Below are 21744 nucleotides of genomic sequence, written 5' to 3'. Positions count from 1 at the left end.
GCGCGAATCTCTAGAAAAGATGTGTGCACGGCTACGCAGAGCTGCAGTTATGTTGAAAAACAATGATTTTGTCACTTAAATTAAAAGTTTTTCAAAGTAGCCAGATTCACCAAAAAAGTCACCAAAGTCGCCAGATGTGGGGGGTTTTTGTCGCCAGGTCCAAAAGTCGCTAAATTGGCAACACTGTATTTGAGTCCAGGAACATGAATACATACTTACAAATCCCTAGTACCTTAGAATAGGATACACCAAGCCTAACATAAATCATCATGCCTCGCTTTCTTAAATCAGCACAGTTCACACAAATGCATCAATGTGATTGCTGCAATTGTTGCACCCTATATCTTTGTCATATATTTAGTTAGAGGCTTATATTGCCTTTAAATGAAATTATTGGGCCACAAAACCTACATTTTGACACCAAGATCATGCTCATATAACAACCAGATCCAAAGTTATGGCTCAAAACAAACACAGGTTTTTGCGATGGCGGCCATCTTGGATTTCGTGTTTTTGAAGTAGATCCCTTCGTTTGCGAGCGTGGAGCCGCTTCTAATTGGAATCAGCATCCCCAAAACCCCCTATATACCAATTTTGGTGCTTTCTTCCGGAAGTGAACATCTTTTTGACATATCCTCTAGACTATAATTGGAGGTTTCATTGATGCCCAGCTAAAACACTGAATGGGGTTAGGCTACTATAACACACTAGACCAGGTGTCAACCATAAGGTTTTATCCAGCCCCAGACTAGAGAGAAAAAAAATAAGAATATAAAAAAGTAAATATCTTACGAAATACAAAGTTCCTGCAGGTGTCTGAGATTTCAGGTTTTCAACACTTGCTGTAGGATTTTTGTTTGCTTTGTATTTCCAGTCAATAGCCTAGAGCCAATTATAGCCATTGACAGGTTTTTGTGCTTGCTTTGTATTTACAGTCAATGCAGCCAAACATAGCCGCTGACATCCACCTTCAGATTATTGATAGCCATGTGATCCCGATATGACAGAACTTTTCAATATTTTGCAATTATGTTACTGGCCCGGTCCACTTGAGATCAAATTGACTGTATGTGGCCCTGGCCTGGGCCGAAATTAGTTTGACACCCCTGCACTACTAGAGTATTCATTCATACTTAGCAACTTTGCCGCCTCCTGCACTAAGTGTTGCAGTGTGTCAAGTGTTCCAGTAAGAGAGACGTTTATGCAGACACAGCACTACCACAGGAAGCAGACTAGCAGTCAGACAGAAATGGGGAAATCAAGGCTGACATATTGACACGTGTTCTTTTTTCAGACCCACTTGGACAGACTGACTAGACTAGCCATTTCCAGTCTCCACACAGATGTAAGAAGATTGGACTACAGAGAAAACAAGATTTCGACCCATATGTTTTCTTATTCTTCAAGGCTGATGCATTACCGATATTTCATGACTAATGATAAGTTGATGGTGAATATACTGTAAGCTTAGACTTTTGGATGCTGATATCAAGTGTCAGTTTTAAGTCATAATAATAAGCCTGACGTTCTTGGGACTGTTAAGTGTGTGTGTGTGTGTGTGTGTGTGCGTGCGTGCGTGCGTGTTGTTCTATCCAGATCTGGTGAAATTCTCCATTCTTGCCATAACTCACTTCCTTTGCTGTGAGAAAAACTCTTCTCATTTTACCTCTTGACTTAGTAGTGTAACTTTATTGATCCCAGAACCTGCCACACAAGAGATCTTTGAGTAACAATTCAATAATTACAATAATCAATCTAATAATTACACAAGTCAGTTGTTGTTTTTTTTTAAAACACAGCAGTTTGTTTCTGTTTTTTTAATTCCACTACAAAACAGGAGAAAGGGGGAAAAAAATTCAACGAGGCATCTCAGGAAGTTACAGCAAATGAAATCACCTTTACCCTCCGTCTGGTTTTGAAAGCCCCCTCAAAAGATTTTCTTTCCCGATCTGATATACAAATCACACGGAAATTCTTAGACTTTATAAGAAGAGATTTAGAATCTCTCCTTCTAGTATACCCCAAAGCCCTTGCCCACACCAGCGTGAAGCTGGCCCCCCCTCTGACCCAACATGCTGAAATAACACTGCAGATTGTTTATGCTGAATTGTGCTGTAAACATTTTTGTTTGTGCTATTAAGGCTTTTGAGTAATTTAAATACTCAAATACTCATACTTTTAATACATTTTCTGACCTGTGACGTCACACAGCCCCACCTCCACTTCCAAATTTCTCCAGAGTAGTCTCAATCGAAGGGAATTTGTTTGTGCTCATTTGTGCTGTGAAAATTAACGCTTCAATCACTTGTCTTGTTAAGTTACAGCCGTTTCATTTTATTATTATGCAATTATTATGCGATTATTTTATGAATAGCACAATCGATTTTTTTTTTCTTTACAGCACAACCCAACACAAACATAGCACAAACAATCTGCAGTGTTATTTCAGCATTTTGGGTCTGAGGGGGGGCCAGTTTCCCGCAGGTCTTGCCCACCCCAACTTCCCCGTCACACACCTCTTCTCCCTACTACGGCATGCAACAGTCAGTCAGGAGGCCACACAGGAGTGCAGAGCGAAAAACAAAACAAAATAGAAATATAATCAAATAAAATAATAATTAAAAATGAGCACAACCATGTATGGTCACGAATGTCTTACCAGGGAAGCTAAGAAGGCAGGGAGGAGAATTTAAAAAAAGCTAACAATAGCTTAACGATAATCAAAAGTGAAATAATAATAATAATAATAATAATAATAATAATAATAATAATAATAATAATATGTGGGCTACTGTGGTGATTCAATGTGTGGATGACGTATGAGAACTCTCGGGAGGTTTTAAAGGACCACTCCCCTTTTTTTGGAAATATGTTCATTTTACACCTTCCCTTGAGTTAAAGGGACACTGTGTGTGATTTTTAGTTGTTTATTTCCAGAATTCATGCTGCCCATTCACTAATGTTACCTTTTTCATGAATACTTACCACCACCATCAAATTCTAAGTATTCATTATGACTGGAAAAATGAAAAGGGGGATCTTCTCCATGGTCCGCCATTTTGAATTTCCAAAAATAGCCATTTTTAGCTGCAAAAATGACTCTGCTTGGACCAAACTAGAAAATATTTGTTTATTACTTAGAAAACTTTCATTTAAAGACCAAATTTGGCAATAGGCAGCCTAATTTCAATGAGCAGCATAGTTGCAGTACCTTTTTTGACCATTTCCTGCACAGTGTCCCTTTAAATGATTGTTCTTGTCTCCTGTTCCTCTAGCCGTTCGTTCTCTTATTCTTGTATAACCCATTTGGTTCAATGATACATGCTAATCAGTAATATCACCCGAAGAACAGGAGAAAGGTTAAACTCAATTATTTAACTCGAAGGGATGTGTAAAATGAGCCTCTTTCCAAAAAATGGTGGAGTGTTCCATTAAGTAAAAACCAAGGCTAATTCATCCATCCAGTAAGTCACAGGGTCAAAATCAAACCAGTGTTGACAACAAAGCAAAAACCTTTTGGTCAGGTAATATTTTGATTGAAGACCAACTTACCAACTGCACACCGAAAACAATAAATGATTTTTAAAAGATCATTTCTGGTCTGAAGTCATGGAGTCCTCTCTGAAGCTGAGCGCACATGCGTTTTGACATGCAGTCAAGGTCAAATATCAAAAGGACATGGTCAAGCTCCTTGAGGTGGAGATTGTTCACTAATGGCTCATTTGGATTTGGCTTGTGTGGTTCTTTCTTTTCTGCATTTATTGATTTCATTTCATACCCTTAAAATGTGCTTTTTTAAAATTTTCATAACAAATTCAACTATTAGGAAAAATGTAACTTAAGTGATGTAACAGGCTGAGGAATAAAATCATAAAACGTAAGAATCAAAACTAAATAATAATACTTTCGTAACACCAAAAATGAGATTGTGTTGACCTGTTGTGTCGTAACATCCAGTTGGGACATTCAACCATGTGGAGACCTACCTATATTGAGGTGCGAGGCTTTTTTTTCAAAGAGGCTTCCTCTAACCGATCTCTAATACATTCAACACGAATATTCCTGAAATTATGAAGAGAGAAACAAAACTGAAGAGAAAAGAGAGAAATGTCACAAAAATGTCCCAACTCTGTCATTGAACCTTTTTCTTTTCATTGTTGTTGTCAATCAAATCCTCTTCCTGAAAGCATGTTGGAATTAAAATGAAAAAAGGAAAACAATAAAACAACAACGAAAAAAAAGACACAGCAGAAAGTGTTTTCAAGAGATTGTTTTTTTGCGACCCAAACATGTTTCTTTTTGAAATGCATAGCAGCGAAGACAATCTCCACCCTTTTTCTCCAACGGCGGTGGGTCAGGCCGCACGATTGGTCAGTTGGGGGGGGGGTCGCTGTTTTGTTTGATGTCATCCTCGTCATGGTTACACATGGCTTTCATAGATAACCTGCGGTGCCGCCTGTGTTGCCATGCCAACAGCCCCACCCTCCGCCCTTCCTTCTCCTCCTGAAGACTCCACCTCCACATTCTTCTCCTCCTCCTCCTCCTCCTCCTCCTTGTTCTCACTCTCTTGCTCCTCCTCTTTCTTAATCTCCTTCTCCTCTTCTTCCGGCTCTGAATCCCCCTCGGCGGGCAGGGGCAGGGGTGCGAGTGGCGGGGCCACCACGCATGCCGCGTTGTGCTGCGGATGCACCGACACCTGAATGGCCATATGCTGCGGCTGCTCGTGCAAGGACGCGTCATCCGAATCGGCCGTGGGCGACCCGCTACGCTCCCTCTCCCTCAGGATAGTGAACACATCTCCTTCGCCAGCGCCACCTCCTGGCAGCCGCACACAACCGCCAGCTCCGGCCCCGGCACAGGCGCCTCCGCAGGCGCCTCCACAGGGGCCGAGGCCAGCTGACGGGTGGTGGTGGAGGAGGTGGTGGGGGTGGTTGGTGAGGTGGTGTCCCTCCGGCGCCTGCCTGACGAAGGTGTGCCTCATCTCCTCCACGCCCACCACCTCCAGCAGCTCCTCCACCAGCGTGCGGCAGTTCATGATGAGCGGCGGCAGGGGGATGCTGCGCGCCAGCTCCTCGATGTAGCGCGCAAACTCCATCGTCTTGAACTGCGTCACCTGGGGGGCGGAGAAAGTAGACATACTTTATGTCCCATTGGTTTGTATCTATACCCACCAGTAGTGTAAACAACTGCTTTTAATCTGTGTTTTAACTGTTTTAACACCTGAGGGGTAGAAACTACTTTATGTCCCATCCACTCGAATCTATACCAAGCCTGATTATCATCGACTTTCAAATCTCTGTTCGAGACTTGGTCTGACCTCGTGCATAGCGATTAACGTGTCCCAAACGGCATGGTTGACCTGCCTCCCTTGTGTTGTTACTGGTCCATGCGAGAAAAGGCTGTGTCGAATTTTAAACGAAGAATTTTCTTAGTCCCAATAGAACGTCTCTGCTTAAACCACATCACTGCTCAAAGCTGATTAGTTCCCGACAAAGTGGGTGGAGTTCCTGATTTTTACGGAGCTCAGAAACAATTTGTATATTGCTCGTGGCCTGACTAGATGCAACGGCGAAAGTGTTGCGTCACTAGGTGGGCGTAGCCTGGTTAATCTATACCCACCTTTACTGCAAATAACTGCTTTTAATCTGCACTGTACATACGGCATTTAATCTGTAGATAGTGAAAGTGAAAGCCCATTGGGAAACTCCAACTCCCATTGTCATTGTGAACGGCCAGCGTTTTAAACTGGTGTCGGTGACAGCATACATTGAAACATATCTGTCCTTACACACCAACGAAATTGCATTTATGTCACCCGTGCAAGTGGGCAGCCGGCTCAGTGGCGCCCTGCATGGGGAGCAGTGCGGTGGGACGGTATTTTTCACGCCGGCGATGCTCAGCGGTGTCCTCAGTCAAATGAATGGCAAAGGATGGGGGACATGCTAGCTTTGGCTGTGAGGGTTTTTTGAACTCCCCGCACACCGACGCTGTCAGTGTCAAAGGCAGAGTCGAACCTGGCAACCTCTGGGATGAAAAAGTGTTCGTCCCGCGACCATTCCGTTCCGCTTTGGTATGTTTTGCCCCTTATTCATATCTACACAAGTGTAACGTACCTTGGCCAGCTCCAGGGTCTTAGCTGAGGTGATGATGGGGATGCGCTTGGCCACCTAGTAGAGGAGTAGAGTAAGAGTAAAATTAAGCTCGACAGGAATCTACACATCGCTACATATTGGACAAATTTGACATTTACACATACTGCATACAGTACAATCCTATTGGCAGAGCATCATTTTACTTTACAAATTCAGCATGGCACATGGAATTAAGATCTCAAGCATCTTTCTCAAATATTACAACTCACGTAGGATCCAAAGGTAACACAAATAGGGCTGTCAAAAAACACAAAACACAAACAAACAAAAAACCTCAAAGGTAAAGTAGATTTTAAAAATATATGGTTGATAAATATGGTAAAAAAATAAAGAAACCAAATAACCCATAAACATACAATCATCCCTCAGCTTGCAGGTGCATCAAAGTGGGACAAATGTCACTTTAAAGTAGAGGCTGGACCACGCTGCAGCCTTAGTTTTGAAGTTATGGCGTATTAACACCCAACGCTTCGGTGTTGCTACACCTTCTTCAGAGTCCAAAACAAAAAGCACCCACCTCGAAGGCCTTCTGCAGCTTCTCAGCACCCTCGGTCCTGAAGAACTCGTTGATGGCCTGCTCGGTCTTCTTGAGGTGCGAGCTCATCATGCAGAGGCGCGTGACGTTGAGGACCATGATGATGGAGAAGGTGGCCAGGCACACGGCCACGTAGTACACGCCCATGTCCCCGTGCGTGAAGACCACGCGCACCGTCACCGAGCCCTGGGCGCGGCCCAGAGGGCTGGAGGCCACGCAGGTGTAGCGGCCGCGCTCCGCAAAGGTGATGCTGGTGATGTTCAGCTCCCCGTTGGCCAGGATGCGCCACTTGCTGCCTGCAGATGAGGAAGAATCAGAAATCAATTCATTAATCAAGTGATCGATCAATCAATCAGTCAATCAAACAATCAATTTGCTATTGCATTGGTCAGGATGCCCCACTTTCTGAATGTGGAGTGGAGGTAAAAAAAAACAAAAAAAAACAAGTAATCAATTCAATCAAAGTAATCTATCATTCATTCATTCATTCAATCAATCAATCAATCAATCAATCAATCAATCAATCAATCAATGAACTAGGGCACACAGTGGGTCAGGATGCGCCACTTGCTGTCTGTACAGGAGGAGAGAAGTAGGGAAGAAGAATCAGAAATCAATTCAGTAATCAGTCACTCGGCCCTGCGGGAGGGCGCTGAGTTACTACGCCGGCTAACCGGGTTCGATTCCGGCCCGGGACATTTGCCGAACCTTCCCCGTCTCTCTTTCCCCGCTCAATTCCTGTCCCTCTGTAACGATCCTGTCACAATACAGGCATAAAAAGCCCAAAAATATATATATATTTAAAAAGTAATCATTCACTCAATCAACTAACATGGCAGACAGTTGGACAGGATGCACAACTTATGGCCTGTTGAGGAGATGAAGCGAAAGAGAAGAGAGGAGGGAGAGAGAGGGGAATCAAAATTCAACACCAGTTTGAAGTGGCTGCATGGCACCTACTTTGGAACCAGTGAAATCAGGATGTCATTGGAGTTTGCAACAGCAATCCCAGTAATTCATTCAAGCTCTCAGGGGGCCTTTACAACAAAGCTGGTTCAGGAGTAAATCAGGTTAAATTAAGAGATAAATTATCTAATAGAAGAGGAAAATGAGGACTCCAGGCTCTTTCAGGACTCTAGGCTTCTATTAGATGATTTACCTCTTAACTTAACCTGGTCTACTCCTGAATCAGCTTTGTAGTACAGGCTGAGGATTTTGAAGACCTGCTCATTGCTGCAAGCATGAGTGCTGACTGGTGCAGTAGATTAAATCTGACACTGGCACCACTGCCAGGGCAGGGCGTGGTACAAGCTATTGGCCCCAGAGTTGGAACCAGTTAGAACAGGGATGGGCAACTTTTTTGATAAAGACTCGTGCCAACATTTCTCATCACCACCATCAGAGGACCACATGACCATGCCCTTCAAGAGAGAAGTCACAAAATGATTAATTGTTTTTTTTTTTAATACCACAATGTTTATTAAACCATGGCATTTTAACACGATGTCTTTGATAAGCAACACAGACAATATGTTTAGTATTAACTTAAAGGGACACTGTGCAGGAAATGGTCAAAAAAGGTACTGCAACTATGTTGCTTATTGAAATTGGGCTGCCTATTGCCAAATTTGATCTTTACATGAACATTTACTAAGTATTAAACAAATATTTTCTAGTATGGTCCAAGTACAGTCATTTTTGCAGCTAAAAATGGCTATTTTTGGAAATTCAAAATGGCGGACCATGGAGAAGATCCCCCTTTTCATGTATGAAAAGTGCCATTTTTCCAGTCATAATGAAAACTTAGAATTTGATGGTGGTGGTAAGTATTCATGAAAAAGGTAACATTAGTGAATGGGCAGCATGAATTCTGGAAATAAACAACTAAAAATCTCACACAGTGTCCCTTTAAAGAACGAGCAAAATACTTGCATTTACTGAGATGCTTGCACAAAATTTAATTATTACTGTATATGACAATGAGTCCCAATGAGTGAGGAGGCGGGCCACATATGTCCACAGGGCCTGCAGTTGCCCATCCCCGAGTCAGAACTATGACGTCATTGGGGTCACTAATGTATTCAGCCAACCAGCCAGCCAGTCAGGCTTTCAGGACTAGCACAATGAAATGTTCCAATGGGCAGTCTTCGAAAATTGAGGAGACTTCCATTTGAATCACAAAATTCAGAATCATTTCCAGACAAAGAGGAGACAACGTATTCCCAGAAAGCATTTCAATGACTCAGATCAACTACGTACAGTCAGTACAGTAGCCAATTTCATTCAAATGGTACACATTATATCTTACATAAATATTAACGCCATTGTCAGCATACGGACAAACCAACATACAAAATATCCACAAAAGGAGTAGGCTAGGCAAGTATAAAATAGAAAACTGTTAAGCTTTAAAGGCAATTGAAAAGTGATGATTGTAATTCAGCACAGAGCAAGAGTAATTTCCACTGCCGTCACTGAACTCTCTGGCCCGGCTCTAAGCCTCTGTATGGGGAACACTGCCAACTAAGGGTAGTGGGTACTGTTCCCTGTTTCAGATAGTCTGACTGCAACACAAGCACAAGCACACGCACACACACACACACACACACACACAGCACGTCTGTTAATCTCAATGCAGCACACACACGCAAGCGCACACACACACACACGCACACACACACACACACACACACACACACACACACACACACACACACACACACACACACACACACACAACACACACACACACACACACACAGACACACACGAACACACACACACACACACACACACACAGTATCATTTCATGCTCTTGTGCCAAGCAGTAAGCATTACTGCAGTCGGTGCATTACAGTACTGTGCGTTCCTGGCAGCCTAGAGCCTAGAGCTGGCTGCTGAGCTGGAGCTGTGGAGCTGGGGAGGGAGAGCTGCTTAAGTTAACACTGCCTGCCGTCTGTAATATAATGCAGTCCACCACAACAGCAATCAGCAGAGCAAAGGGCCTTTTCATTAGGCACACAGGCAGTTTACTTTGCACTGGACTGCCAAGCAGGGCCGCTGACAGCTTTGGCTGGGCGCCGGACAAAGACATGACTGAAAGATCTCCACCCAATCCAATAATACAATGCATACAATGCAATAGTGTCATGTAATAACAATGTAATAACCCCCTCCTCGCCAACTACTGACCACTTTCCAACACATGCATATTGCACACACAGACACAATATGCACTCCCCCCCCCTCCATGATCACACAACATAGTAGCATACAGCTCTGTCTCTCTCTCTCTCTGTCTCAGTCTCTCTCTCTGTCACACACACACACACACACACACACACACACAACCAAGGTTTGCGGCACCTCAGGGTTATAGATTGAAAAGCTACCTACCTAGGGATCATTGTCTAAACTCAAAATGGCCACCTACTGCAGGGTTAATTGTTTGAAGTCAAAATGTGCTTTTATCTCAATCCCTGTTAATTGTTAAGGGACCTACCAAGCGGTTCATGGAAATTAACAAAGTATACATAAGGGTGACTGTGTGCTCTCAACTGCATTACTGGTTTTGTAATTTACCATTGAGCAGACAAAACAAATTGTGTGCGTGTAGTACTTTGTATAAGGAAGATATTTCTGAAAAGCCGAAGGAAAGATTAAGACCCAAACACTCTTCCACATTGTAGTTCAGGCAACTGAATTTTTTAAAAAAAGACAGACCGCACCTCGTACAGTAGTGTTTTTTATTGATGCGGTCGTGGAACAGCACCTTCACGATCTAAGCAAATAAAAGTGAAGCCTGCCTATTGCTGAAAAATTAGCTCAGGCAGCTGCCCATCAACACCAACACAAATAACAACATCAAATCACACACTGTATATCTTAGTCTTTTCTAATTTCCCCTTACTCTTGTCTCTGTCTAATATACCACATGTGGTGCCCATCTCAATGGGCTATTTCCTGTGCAGACTGTTTATATGGTGCTGAATGAATGCCTTACAGACCTATCCACACACACACACACACACACACACACACACACACACACACACACACACACACACACACACACACACACACACACACACACACACACACTGACTACACATCATGCCACGCCTCGGTTTGTTGTTGATGAGCTCGTCAGTGAACCCTACAGAGCAGTGTGTGTGTGTGTGTGTGTGTGTGTGTGTGTGTGTGTGTGTGTGTGTGTGTGTGTGTGCGTGTGCGCCTGTGTATGTGTGTGTCAGTCTTATGGTCTGTGTGTGTGTGTGTGTGTGTGTTTGTTTGTGTGTGCGTGCGTGTGTGTGGCCACGCTGAGAAAAACAAGGGCCTCCCGCCAGTCCAGGAACCATCTGTTTCCTAACACACACACACACACACACACACACACACACACACACACACACACACACACACACACACACACAAACACACACAAACACACACACACACACCCACTCAAAGTAATAAGGCCACCTCTTTCTTTCCTCGTTCCACAACAGTCTTCCTTAGCTACTTTACAAAAGCCGTCACTAGAATGCATAGATTCTCACAACAGCATTCATAGAATCTGTTAGGATTCCTCAAAAGAATGCATAGATTCTGACAACAGCATTCATAGAATGTTAGGATTCTTCGATAGAATGCATAGATTCTGACAACAGCAGGCATACAGTCTTTTAGGATTCTTCACTGGAATGCATATATTCTGACAACAACAGCATTGATATAATAGGATTCCTCACTAGAATGCATCGATTCTGACGGTGAGGATAATTATTAAGTTGTTTAGAGAAACATAAGCTTAAGCCCCTCACCTGCATAGCCTGGTGAATACCTGAAACTAGAGCTGGGTATCGATTTAAATTTCAGGAATCGTTTCGATTCAGATTTTTCAAGAATCAGAATAGTTTTTTTTCCGATTCGCTCCAATTCAAATCGATTCGATCTGATTCAGATCAGATTTCCGATTCGATCCGATCTGGGAGTTAATGTTATTAAGAACGTAGGCTATTTGAGCTGTTTCCTTCATTTAATGACTAGAGAAGCAACATATTAAATCTAGTACAAACGTTTATATTGTATAGATATTACTGTAAACAGCAAATCTTACAAGTATTTGGTAGTTACTGATGGCTTGATGACTGATTAAAAGGTAAACCGCGGGGGAAATTAATAATAATGATACTAATAATAATAGACAATAATTACTAATAAATCGATCTTTGGACAGGCGAATTGATTATCTGAAATTAATGTGTGAATCGATTTAAAATCACAGCTCTACCTGAAACATAGACTTGTGACTTCCCAGCACAATGTCAGGACAGCAAGACTCTAGTTAAGAACACCTTGCTTTGGAACCGTTTGTGGTCAGATAGTTAAACAAGACTCTGATTATTTCAATGCTCCGCTGTCTACAAAGGAAGATTTTCTGTCTGTAAGAGAGAACACACTGTATGTGCATTTACTATCAACTTGGGGTCTAATCTAAGGCGAGACCGTATCTATACACATAAACAACACACTATGTTGTTTGCAAGTAGGCTATTGTCCTTCCAGCTGGACCTCTCAGGAAGATATTGTTATTTTCCCCCCTCTAGTCTGATCTAATTTTGCATCTTGTTGATGTCCTTTATTATTATCTTTATACTGTTCTCCTTTATTATTTAAGATAAAGACTTTTCCCCCTCACTGCTTGTAAATATGTTGGTCCGCTGCTATTGTTGTTTTGATTGCTTCATAAATAAATTCGATTTAAGTTCATGTTATCACCTGTAATAAGGCGACCGGTGAAAGGATGGAGTAGGACAGACAGACAGGAGTATGACAGAAGGACTTCCACACTGGTTTGTCTGCTTTGTGTTTGCTTAGCCTAATGGGCCTTTCATGCCGCGCGCCATACAGTAATTGCTAACATGTTCACTATGACTATAAAATCTTTGCTCGTAGCCCCTTAAAGCACGACGTAACTTACCTCCAGTGGCACGCTGTAATTGAAAAGTTAAATACAATAGTAGCTCTACTACAGTACTATGACATAACACAGGGCCTTTAGTAATGCACTATGACTTATTGTTGTTGTTGTTATTACCACCATTCTTGTGAAACATCCGTAATTTCTACTTCTACTTTATACAACTCTGACCACAGGAAAATGGAGTGCATGACAGGAGGACTTCTTCAATTCCTGGTTTGTCTGCTGTGCTTTTGTGGTAATCGGCCTTTCATGCCGCGTGACTCCAGGGCAGAGGCTGCTGCCATAATTGCTGGCATGTCCCAGCAAGGAGCGTTACGTGACTCATAATGTCATGGCCATTGGTCACTCTGGCCTGTGTTGCCAGATTGGGCTGTTTGTCGCTCAATTGGGCTGCTTAGGATGGCCCTCTGCGGGTAAAAATGGCATTTAGCAGGAAAACCAGCCCAATTTTTGCCATAGAAATCAATAGAATTGGGCGGGATTTTGTGCTTCTAGGCGGGTTTTGAGCATTTTTTGGGCTGGAAATCATCAGACTCATCTGGCAACCCTGACTCTGGCCTGCCTGCCTTCAGTTCTCATTATGAACCCATGTAGCCCTAGTCAGCCTACCTACTGGTGTGTAAACAAGCCTGCCCCAGATAGCCTACAGGCCGACACACGCAGAGGAACAAGAACTGTTGTTGACACCAGCTGAGCACGGCACATGCTATGCTAGTCACTTTCGGAGCACTGTTTACATTTAGCGTTATCACATGCTAGTTACCTTTAGCACTGTTTACATTTAGCGTTAACACATGCTAGTTACTTCTAGAAGTGTAACAACTCAATGTAAGCCCCTACCCGATGTGAGTAGCAGATGTGCAGAATGGATGTGCTTTTTGAACATCACCAATGAACAAGCATTAGCACACGATAGTTACTCTGGGTGAACTGTTTATATTTAGCGTCACCCACTGTTGAGTTAGGTGATATTATATAGCTGTCCACCTATTGTGCCAGGAGCTAGCCTACTGGTGAATCACAGGTTGTGTGTGGAGATCTGTGAGTTAACAGGATAGTATTGACAGTTCTAGTCCTAGTTCTTCACATTCAGCGTTAGACTAAATTAATTAAACTATACTAAATAGCGTTAGACTAGATCATTGAGTTAGGGTTAACCCTAGTTAATAGCTTTCTTTCATAGGTGTTTTTCCTTGTGAGCAGCGCAGCACAAAGCGTCTGCTGTTTTTCTTTCTTTTTTTGCTACCTTTTGAGAGGCACATTGATTTGGTTGTGTGTATGCTTAGGCCTACAAATAAACTTGTCTCGGCTTGTCAGTAGTTGGTAGTAGTACACAACAGACACATAGCACAACAGTTAAAAATGTAGTGTTACTTCAACACTTTGAGAGTACTCTGGGACCAAACACACGACAGATTATTTTAAATCAAGACTAAGTGTTGAATAAACACAGCATATTTTACTGTGTAGGCAGGCTGAAGCCTTGTCACCGGGCACACACACAAATTAAAACAAACCTAGAGGTCACAGTTTGAATCCATGTGTCAAACGACGCAACCTGACCTTGATTCAGCCATTCAGTCGATACACACAACAGGTACTGTAAATAATGAAAATTATTGGCCACACAATAATGGCCACACAAACAAATAAAAGCGATAACCCAATAAACGTCAGTGAGTGTGCCATGCATGCATAATACTCATTTGTAAGCAACAGAAAAGAGGGCTTTGCTGTTGGTTAGTGATCCCCAACCAGAGGTATGTGTGCCACCAGAGGGACGCAAGCACACTGGAGGGGGTCCGCGGAAACAATGCAACAATATAGATATAGATTCAGGGGGCAACTCATGGAATGAAAAAAAGGTGTAGGCAGGGGATATGCAATGCCAAAAAAGACTGTGTGCCGTGTGTGTGTGTGTGAAAGAGAGAGAGGGAGAGACAGACACCCACCCACACCCACTGAGAAGCGTATATAATGTGATTATTTGATTATCTACTGCATGCATAGATGCCTATGTGCACAGGTGAGGTATGGGCACATCACATGTGTATGATTTATACATGTAAGTGACTGATTGCATGATTGTATGGATGTGCATACGAGTGTACAGCGCCTATTTGATCTAATTTGATGTAATGCGAGTACAATACGCTTTTGGTGCTGCAGATCATAAGTTTTGTAATAACTTTGTAATAAACTTTGTAATAAATTCACCACCGTAAAAAAATGCAGGGTCAATTCATTTAGCCTGGGACCAAAATACACTCTAGAAGGCATTACCAGTGAATCGACTCTCCAAGCATTGAATTACCACTGCAATATGTTCTGTGTCTGCTCTACTCTAACGTACTGTACTCCACAGTCCTGTACTCTCTACACTACACTACTCAGCAGTCAGCAGTGCAGCATGGTGAGAGTTCATGCTGGTATGCATGCAGCACAGACAGACTACAGATAGGAAAAATCCAACGCCTCAGGGGAAGCACTTCCTTTAGGAATTCACTATCTACAGCAGAGGCTGCACACCATGCAGGCTCACACTCAACATGGGCCTGGCTCTGTGTGTGTGTGTGTGTGTGTGTGTGTGTGTGTGTGTGTGTGTGTGTGTGTGTGTGTGTGTGTGTGTGTGTGTGTGTGTGTGTGTGTGGGAGACATATACACACACACACACACACACACACACATATATATATATATATATATATATATATATATATATATATATAGAGAGAGAGAGAGAGAGAGAGAGAGAGAGAGACGTAGACAGAGTCGTGTGTGTGTGTGTGTGTATGTGTGTGTGCACGTGTCTGTGTGTGTGCACAAGTGCATCTGCTTTGTACTCAAGCTGCGTGTTTGCATACCTTTCTTTAGCAACACCCATACAGTCTTGTGTGACAGCACAGAATTTGGAGTCAGTGCTCCAGGCAGCCGTTAGAGCTGTACAACATCAGAAAAATGATACTTGATTTCATGATGGCCCTGCGGCAATGCCGATATTTAAAGAAAATATCTTCAGTCATGAATGTTGGCTTTTATCTAAATTTAAGCCATTTTTGCAACATACCTATTGCAAATCTTAATGTCGCAAATTGCTATACCAGTCATTTTTACAATACACCTAGATCGCAAATTTTGATATCGCCATATTGATACATTTTTGAATGATATAATGTGCTGCCCTACTGGCCGTACTGCCTATCCTTGGCTGTTCCTTTGCCCAGGGAAACTGGGCACCATTGAAATGCAAACACTAAGCTATGCGCACGTCATCAAAGTCAGTGGGCCGATTGATTAGTTGCAACTCTGATTGGTAACTTGGTAGTATACAAAGGTAGGCCTATTTTGATTGGCAGACACATTGATCCCACAGCATTTGAGAACGGTCTGTCCTTACACAGGGTGTCCCCAGGCTTGACCACATAAACATTTTAAGACCTTTTTAAGAACGCAAAAATGAAAATTAAGACCAGCATCACTCCCATTACCAGTTCCCGAAATGTAAAGCTATTGGAATCACTACTGAGCCGCCAATGAGAAGTCAGTATGTGGTTGGCAGTTTAGGAGTGGGCAATTTGGGCAAAAAATAATCTCAATTTTGTTTAGGATTTTAACAATAATATTTTTTATGATATCTTCAAAAAACCCTTGTTTATAGAATGTTAGACACACCAAATTCCACCTATGAACTTCACAAAAAAGCCAGGTGAGTTTACTGCATACTTGAAGAGCCAATGCTTTTTCAGAAAGGCTATTAAGTAACTAGAAGGTTCTCAGGCAGCGTAACACAATGTAAAAGGATACATCTAGTATGAAGCCTGTGTCTTTTTGTTTACAATGGCTTGGCTATGAATCTGGATGACCCCTCTTTACATTACATTACATTACACTTAGCTGACCCCTCTATCCAAAGTTATTATTTTTCAGGGTATTGAATACAGCCTCTGGTGCAATGTGGGGTAAAGTGCCTTGCTCTAGGGCACTTCAGCCATGGATGGAGGTGTAGGGAGACGTCAGGTGCCATTAAAACCTGCAACCTCCCAGACTGAAAGACCAACTCCCTAACCACTAAGCCACGGCTCCCTCTCTCTTAGGAGGTTTACGACTTGCTCTGGTATAAAACATAACACAGCAGCACTCTTATACTGTATGTTGCACGACATTTCATTACCTCATAGTAATGTAATAAGATTAACAATGGAGTTGGATGTTACCTAATTGAATGTACTTTTAATCTACCCAAATGGAAAATGTCCTCCACTCTCTCTCTCTCTCTCTCATCTTTACAGTACAGTCTGTCTCTATCTCGATCTTGCTCTCCCTCTCTCGCGCTCTCTTGCTCACTCACTCACTCACTCACTCACTCACTCACTCACTCACTCACAGTGCTTTCAAACTGGGCATTATTGACTTCAAGACTCCTTGCTAAGCAACTCAGCACCAGTAAGTGTGACAGCCAGGCCTTCCACAGTGGCTGGCTGGAGTCTGTTGTGTCAGTGTAGAGCAGACAGGTTCCAGGGCATAACAGTGGTCTGGTCACGTGGGCTACTGCAAGCTCAGACAGGCTTGCTTTGCCTGAACGCCTCACCAACACTGCTGCCAGTCTGCCCCCCCCCCCATCCCCCACCCCCCGCGCGCGCCAACGCCTCAAAGTCACCACACTAACACCCCCTCTGTGCAGCTCTTTGTTTAGTTATGCCAGTTTAAGCTTAACTGATTGAATCCAATTCATCACTGGCTGATATACGTTCATAAATAACAGCTATGCAACTGCACAAGGTTATCCAACAAAAAACAAAAACTGTTTATTACGAGAGTAGACTACTGTTAGTCCCCCTGTCAACATAACTGCTACGTAACTGCACACCAGTATCAAACTAAAACGGTGGTTAATACAAGCAGCCTGGTCCCTCTCTGTACCCCCATCTCCCTCCTCCTTTGCCCTTCGCTTTCAGCAAAACCGTTTTTATTTTTTCGAATATTGTTAGACTCTCCACTCACCACCACCTCATCCTCACCTAGTAGCTGTTTTGCTATGGTAGTTAAAGGCACTGAGTCCATCCCTAGTGAACAAGAGACTGTTATTCTCTCATTGGTGAAACATTAAAAACAGTGGCCATGTAGCTGCACAGTGTCATCCAACTAAACCTGTGTTTATTACAAGTATATACAGTACTAGTTAGTAGTCTCTCCACCTTTGCCACCTCAGCCCATCACCCCTCTCAGTAGCTCTTTGTTTTCGCAAATGCGGTTAAGTCCACTAAATCTGTCACCCACCAGAAAACACCAGAGGGTGAAATTCTTCACTGTTATAGCAACTGTAATAGCACAATTTATTAATTCAACTATAACTGTGTTTATGATGAGAACATCCTTTTAATGCCATGCTTTTAATGTTACTTCTTCTTCTTCAGAAATTAAATCAATGTGGTTAAAATGCTCAAAATAAACCTATGTGGAGGACAAGCCTAATCCATCGACTCAGACTGGTCACGCATGGCAGCACGTTTTCATGGCAGATTTTCCGTGGATTATTAGTATCTGTGTAATCCCATGGTGTTCCTGAACATTTCAGAGATCTGGGCTACTGTGGATTATCGAGCAAGCACAGAGAGGGGAAACAGGAAATAAAAGCTCTCTAGTTTGAAGCCAAAGGATATGTTATGCCATAGAGCGTAGGCCGGGTTTTCCTTAGGTGTTGCTATTGTTATTACACTGTATAATGTACGGGGGAAACATCTTAGAAAAGAAAGAACTTTATATAAGGTCTTACTACATGGCTCTATAACCGAAATATGTTCATCTTTTGTGCTTGGATGAAAGATGTAGGCTATTTCACATAGAAGAGGTTCCTGCAGAGAGGGTAAAAAAAGGCAGAACCTACAGAAAATCTCTGGTTCCACCTTTGTTATAAATGCTGATAAATGCCTTTAGGGTAGGCAGCACCATGAACAAAACACACTCCACAATACAACTGAACGGCTCTTATTCTTGCCACTGAAGTCAAGTCTGCCAGGATGAAAGACAGTACTATACAGAACAGACCCGGTTCGGACAGATGGGTCCTTGTGTGCCCACTGCCAGTGTCCACCACTTCTGTCGGAAGTTAAGTTAAGTGTCACTTACTTTCGGTGTCCAGCAGCTGTTGACCATGAGAGTTGAACCACTCCACCGTGGGGAAAGGCTCGCCGGTGATGTTGCAGTCGATGAAGACGCAGTTGCCCTCCCGGGCGATGATCTGGGTTATTGTCGTTAGCACCATTGGGACAGCACCGCCGTCCAAGGCTGTCCCATTCACGGTACTGTTGTTTACAAGTAGCGTACTATTCAATGCCATAGTAGTACTGTTCCCATCATCTGCCAGTGGCACCAGCGACTCCAAGGCCGCTGTGGCGAGGAGGAGGCTGACAAAGGAGACCAGGGTGAGGGCTGCGTGTCTGGTTTTAAGCCCATTCATTTTTGATGACTGTCGGTTTCCTAGCAATCCCGTGAATACTGTCACTCACTCCAGGAGAGTTTCCATCGTTTGTGTGCCGACAGGCTATCTGTAGGTGGGGGGCAAATAACGCAACCAACTGCTTGCGTTCACCTCCGTCTTTTTGAGCATTCTGTAGAGATGAGAAAGAAAGAATCAGAAAGAATGCCCCTTTACTTATCATTGTAACAAGTACAAGAAAACTGAGCAGTCAGTGAACTCATACATAATTAATGTGAAAGATATTACAAAGGTATTCTGCTTGACTCTACTAAACTTGCATCTACACTTTTCCCAATCCCACACATCCACACACCCAAGAACAACATACCCCGGTACTATGTCAATTTCAAATATTAAATAATGGGTGGTTTTAATCCAAATCTTCACAAATTCTGGTCAGATTGACAGAAGAAGAGGGACAGTAATCTCAGACACTACCTAGAGAGACATAACTTTATGGCTGGCATAAATTATAATTGTGATGATAATTGTGTCCTGGTTTTGAGGTCACCAATTTTGGGAGGTTGTTATTAGGTGGGAGACAAGTAGATCTGGTGCTAACCAGGCAAGGAGACAAGGGACTTGCTGTCACAATTCTCTGAAATTTCTGTCGCAGCTTTCTCATTTTGCCTGTGGCTCAGTGATTTAGCAGATGTAGCACAAGGGGGAAATGTCAACATGAGTCCCCAACTCAGTACCCAAAACAGCTGTTGGCACAAAGGGGAACTACCAGCTTTACTGAAGAACCATTGTGTTCTTTTTTGCTACACGTTTGGCATAGTAAATGAACAACTCCAACGGTACAAACACATTTGACGAGTTGTTACTATGTTGTGCCTCATTAACATATGGCTTAGGGCTGGGACGATTAATCGACTAATCGTGACTAATCGACTATGAAAATTAGTCGGAAATAATTTTCATAGTCGACTAATCGTTTCATTTAATTCAATGCTTTTTTACTTACTTTACTAATGCTTTATTACTTTATTGAAACCTAAAATTGCCCAGCACGTATGAATTGAACGTTGTATCTCGGAGTAAATAAGCTACTATCATGATTTAAAGCTCATTGTGAGCTCAGGGACCCAATTTTAACGGTTTCTTTCTTTTTTCCCCAATTTCCTTGAAGATTAAAGTGCTAGAGTACTTGAAAAATGAATCGTTTGACTAATCGACTATTCGAAAGAAATAGTTGATAGATTAATCGGGAGAAAAATAATCGTTTAGGACAGCCCTAATATGGCTTATACATTTGTAATGTAAGTGCTAGTTTCGACAGCTCTTCGTTTGCGTGGAAGCCATTGCCACATCAAACAGGTCGGAAAATTCCTCTTTCAGCTGCAGTTGAGTGAAACAAGACAGTCAGCTAGCGAATATGGCGCAGCCGCTAGCTATGGGGGAACAGACAATGGCTATGTGAAATTCATTTTCATCACTCTGTTAACATCAAAAATGTAGCCTGTCCTTTCACATTGCTGTTGACATGATTATAGAGAATGTCACCGGCATCTCTAATGATGATTAAAAAACGGCACCGAAAAACGGCAACGAGCAAAAGCAACGGAACTGCCAAAAAACAGCCGAGATCAGGTTAGCTCCCCTACCGACGGGGCTTTGCGTCAATTTTAGCCAAATTACTTACCCTGTCGTTTTCATTAGGTCAAGGGAAACAGCCGACACCCTCGGACAACAACAGAAACCAGTCAAAACCGTTATCTTCCTCTATCGAAACATCGTCTCCGTCGGTGATCACCCATCCAGCCGTAGCGCCGCTCAAGACCTCGCATTCACTGTGGCTGGCTGCATTCTCACTTTACTCAACGGAACTGGGTCGGAGGGAGCCCACTGAGCATGCACCAACGCAAGTCAACACAGGGGGGCAAAACAGTAATGCCACATCACAGCCCTTTTTATTCTATAAAGAGACCACAAGAGTGAGTTTACTACTGTGCTTGCAAGCTACTCAATGAATAATAATAGGTCTTTGTTAGGGAATAGCCTACTACGCATTCATTAATGCATTATAAAAAGATAAAGCACTCAAATGGTTCAACACCTGAGATTGACTTCACTATTAAAAGAAGGATTGAGGCTGCACAAACCCTTTCAACTTTGTTTACCAAATCATCAATGCTACAGTGGATGGATTTGCATGGTCATTTGCTCATTTTTTTTTTTTTTCTTTGGAAGGCCCATTTCAGCCAGGCACTGCCATCCATCCCATGCATTTGCTGCTAGTTTTCAATTTGCTGTCAATATATAAGAGATTAGGTCAGACACACAAGAGATTAAGTGAACATAATTAGATTATGTCATTATGTTATGCCACTCACAGTGAAAAAACACTAGTATGCAAAAACAGCTGCTGTTGCAATAGGCTGTAGATAGCTGCATTGTAAATTTGAATTATGTCTCGTATAGGATTTTTTTGGCCTTGGCTTTGCTTTCACAGTTGAACTGTCATAAACAACACAGTAACTTGTGCAATAATTACAGAAGACACATCCTGCTGTTATGTTTTTGAAAGAAACAGTTTAACTGCATTCTAATTAAACATTACATCACATGACAAATCACGTAGCAAATATAG

General features: G+C 42.6%; 1 protein-coding gene across 1 annotated transcript; it reads right to left on the bottom strand.

The window, feature by feature from the left end:
• Window positions 1-1669: 1669 nt before the first annotated feature.
• On the bottom strand, window positions 1670-20975 carry mfap3l (microfibril associated protein 3 like). The gene is made up of 5 exons (XM_063186390.1): window positions 20797-20975; window positions 18800-19281; window positions 6670-6983; window positions 6114-6167; window positions 1670-5113 (listed from the first exon to the last, which is right to left on the bottom strand). Exons 2-5 carry the CDS (start codon window positions 19128-19130, stop codon window positions 4421-4423), a joined length of 1392 nt encoding a protein of 463 aa, XP_063042460.1. The 5' UTR covers window positions 19131-19281; window positions 20797-20975; the 3' UTR covers window positions 1670-4420.
• Window positions 20976-21744: the final 769 nt, after the last annotated feature.

This window comes from Engraulis encrasicolus, chromosome 21 (assembly GCF_034702125.1).
Source record: "Engraulis encrasicolus isolate BLACKSEA-1 chromosome 21, IST_EnEncr_1.0, whole genome shotgun sequence".
NCBI classification, from domain to species: Eukaryota; Metazoa; Chordata; class Actinopteri; order Clupeiformes; family Engraulidae; genus Engraulis; species Engraulis encrasicolus.
Note: the sequence above shows the minus strand (reverse complement) of the source record. Positions and strands in the feature narration are given on the sequence as shown.

What these genes read in the sequence shown, in the direction of transcription:
- mfap3l (XM_063186390.1), bottom strand. Translation starts at nt 19,130, where the DNA reads ATGAATGGGCTTAAAACCAGACACGCAGCCCTCACCCTGGTCTCCTTT. An exon ending in ACAGCTGCTGGACACCGAAA is followed by an intron (nt 6,984 to 18,799) that starts GTAAGTGACACT and finishes CCTCATCTGCAG; the next exon opens with GCAGCAAGTGGCGCATCCTG. An exon ending in AGACCCTGGAGCTGGCCAAG is followed by an intron (nt 5,114 to 6,113) that starts GTACGTTACACT and finishes TCCGCCCCCCAG; the next exon opens with GTGACGCAGTTCAAGACGAT.